This window comes from Alligator sinensis, unplaced genomic scaffold, assembly GCF_000455745.1.
Source record: "Alligator sinensis unplaced genomic scaffold, ASM45574v1 scaffold169_2, whole genome shotgun sequence".
NCBI classification, from domain to species: Eukaryota; Metazoa; Chordata; order Crocodylia; family Alligatoridae; genus Alligator; species Alligator sinensis.
Genome location: NW_005842077.1, coordinates 2,300,867 through 2,304,115, shown reverse-complemented (window position 1 = coordinate 2,304,115; position 3,249 = coordinate 2,300,867). Strand labels below are relative to the sequence as shown.

The 3,249-nt window shown below is 45.1% G+C and overlaps 1 protein-coding gene across 4 annotated transcripts in view; it reads right to left on the bottom strand.

Annotated features, from left to right (window-relative positions):
• Positions 1–3,243, bottom strand: part of OTUD4 (OTU deubiquitinase 4) — a 65,649-nt gene extending 62,406 nt beyond the window's left edge. For 3 of the 4 annotated variants that reach the window (XM_025204311.1, XM_006023734.3, XM_006023733.3), the window contains exons 1-2: positions 3,125–3,243; positions 1,545–1,628 (exon numbers count right to left, since the gene is read on the bottom strand). In XM_025204311.1, coding sequence (XP_025060096.1) covers positions 1,545–1,628; positions 3,125–3,211 — 171 coding nt within the window. In that variant the 5' untranslated portion in view covers positions 3,212–3,243. Of the gene's footprint in view, positions 1–1,544; positions 1,629–2,817; positions 3,001–3,124 lie in introns of those variants that run through there. The other variant, XM_025204313.1, reaches the window with a different exon arrangement.
• Between the last annotated feature and the right edge of the window lie 6 nt (positions 3,244–3,249).

Sequence of the window (3,249 nt, the reverse complement as noted above, 5' to 3'; positions counted from 1 at the left end):
GTCCGGGGACAAGGAACAGAAGGTCCGCGACCAAAGGTGGCGTTGGCCGGGGTGTAGGGGAGGTCAGAGCCCCATGAGAGCCCTCCCAGGGGCGCTTTGGCGCTGGAGGCAGCAGAGAGGGGGACCCCCTGCTGCGGGCCCAGCCGCGACTGCGGGCGGCGAGTTCTGGGGACTCCCCAGCGAGAACGGGGCAGATCCGGTTAGCCACCCGCGCAAGAGTTGCCCGAGAGCGCCTTTTGGAGCAGAGGCGGGCACAATATTACTCACAGAAATCCTTGCCTCTCACAGATAAGACATTTGTTCAAATAAAAGGAGAAACTTTAACCTTTGTTATATCATTCCTATATACGGTCTCTTTTTTTGCGTGTTAACATAGGTGACCTTTACAGACAGCCTCATCCGTAAGACTACTAACAGATTGTACTGTTTCCTTCATCAACATGCTGATAATTTTCAACAACAATCAATATTTCTAAATGTAACAAACATATACCTGCCATACCAGTCTACAAAATTGGCCATCACTAAAAGAATGTTCTAATACATAAAATCATGCTTTAGATTATTCTGCTAAGTTACCTACAGTACATTAAGGTATTGTGTGTTGTGGATCTGTCTGACTATGTAGTTTTGCTAATATGTTAAAAACAGATTTTTATAGGATGATTTAGATAAGGATGATGCTGCTGCCTCAGGCAGGGAGTTGGATTAGATGACCTCTAGAACAGTGTTTCCCAACCTTTTTCATTCCACAGCACACTTGCATCAAAAAATTGCAGCACGCCAGATGTTGACCGGGGGGGTGTATGGCCAGATGCAGAGCAGGGGTGGGGAGGGTGTGGCACAGCCCTTGAATCACTGATTGGAGCCACGCCCCACCGCCTGCTGCTGGACTACTAGACTGACAGTCCATAATAAAAATGTCATAATATATGATTATTTTCCAACTTGCAGGATAAAAGTTGTAATTTCCACCCTCCTCTGCTACCTTAAAGGGCATAAAGTATGCTTTGGACAATTAATTCATAGCTTTAACCTGAATATTAATCTGGTCTGGAGGTGTACATTCTGTAATTACAGATCTCAAGGGGCGGAAAAAAGAGAAAATCTTACCACAATCATAAATAACTTAATTTATTAAATGCAAGAAGTAACATTAATGCAACATAAAGGAGGAGAAATTAAGAATTCAGAAATTAGTACATACAAATGTTTCAACCTTAATACTGTGAGTGCTACTAAAGGAAACCTCAGGTTCAAGAGGATTTTCTTGGTTTTTTTCTTAAATTTAGGTTGGCATTATATTCCACAAACTAGAATAGTCCAAAGCAACGTAAGTCTTTCCAGCAAGTTCATGGAATCTGGTTACTATTGAATATGCAGCAATTCCTTTTAAGGGGAGCTTGCTTTAAACACCTACCAAAATAGGAGATCACCGTTAAGAACCCTGCTGAATAGAATAATAGAGCTTGACAGAGAAAGAGAAGTAGAAACAAAGAAAGAAAATTCTAAGGAAAACAGCAGCAGCAAAAGATGACACTTACCGCTTCAAATTTCTCTCTGTTTTTCCGAAGATAATCTATGCAAGCCATCCTAACGTCAATATGCCGAGACTGAGAGTGCAACACCTACCAGGGAAAGGGTAGTGTGGTGGGAAAAAAAAGAAAAAGAAGATTTTAGGACTGCAGAGGTAAAGTTACAAATGGATGCCAACTATCTGGTAAAAATAAGCTTGGAAGATTCAGTAATTTAAACAGGGAAACAGATATACTTAAATGTCAGAACAGAAAACTTACATAGATTAAAAACCCAGTTACTTCTTACTCAGGATTAAGCTACTGTGGAAGTAAAAAAACGAACACATACACAGAAATATTTAATATGAAAATAACTTACTGACAGAAAAAAATAACAACAGAATAGCTTTCTATCTTAAGATAAGATTTGTGTGCTTATTCAAGTAGCACTTGCTCTTTGTAAATTCGTATTAATTACAGAAACTGTGCGACTGGAAAGAGAAGTACTGGTTAAAATCAAATCTTCCCAGACCCACTTATGCTTTTCTTTTTCTCCAGTCTGAGAGAAACAGGTGTGTGACCCAACCACAGGGCTGAAGCCAGGAATACTCATGTCTCCGTTCTATCTTCTTGATGTTGCGAGCTAGATCTCTTCCGGGCTACATTTTTTAATTCTGAGAGCATGGGTCCTGAGAGCACGTTAAAAACCTGAGAGCACATTACAAACTTGGCTGCGATTCAGCATGTTACAAACTTAGCTTGCACTCCCGGCCTTGTAAACTAGCCCGAGTATAGAGCATTTTCCAAAACTTTGGTCAGAGGCATCTGTGTGGATGGTAATGAAACTACATGAAAACCGGCACGTGACCTTAGATTAACTTTACAATGAAGATACATGCACCCAAAAACATAAAAACTGCAGGCTTAATCAGAACAGAATACAAAATGAAAAACAAAGAATAAAAAAAAAAAAACATTAGTTGCCAGGAAAGCAGGTACCTCCAGATACTATACAGACACACAGACAGGCACATAGAGACACACACAACTATAGGAACATAGAGACCAGAGACACAAACAGACACATACAGAAACAGCTCACAAGGAAACGGTGACAAACCCAACTCCTTCTCTTTACCCAAAGACTCTAGAGCATCAAAATAACTTCAAGCAACAACTTAAGTATTTTAAAAGTTTGCTGGCAAAAAAGAAAAGACGAGTGGGATCCCTCCGTGTGCGGTGGGGGATCACACCAAGCCTCCCCAGGTCAGCCCCAGAGCTCCCACTGCTGTTTACTTGCCTCTAAGACAAGATGACGCTGTCACTTTCTTTTTGATTCAAATGTTTTAATTGGGCCGGGAGAGGCCCAGAAGGAAACCCACGACTTGCCCAGCGCAGCAGTCGCTTCCTGGCCCCCTGCAGCCGAGTCCCCGGGGCCAACTCCGGGCCTCCAGGGCTGCTCCCCGTTCCGGCAGGCTCCTTCCCACGCCCGGCGCTTCGGGATCCGCCGCGGCGCCCCCCCGCCCGCACACGGGACCGAGCCGCCTCCCACACCCACCCCTCCGGGGCGAGGAGCCCTCCCCGCTCCCCCGCAGGCGCTGCTTTACCTGCTCGGCCACAGCCCTGAAGAGACACGACCCGTCCTTGGCGACCCGCTTGCGGTACAAGCCCTGGGCCCGCAGGGCGCTGTCCATGGCCGCGCCGCCGCCCGGCGGCCCCCGCTGCCCGGAGC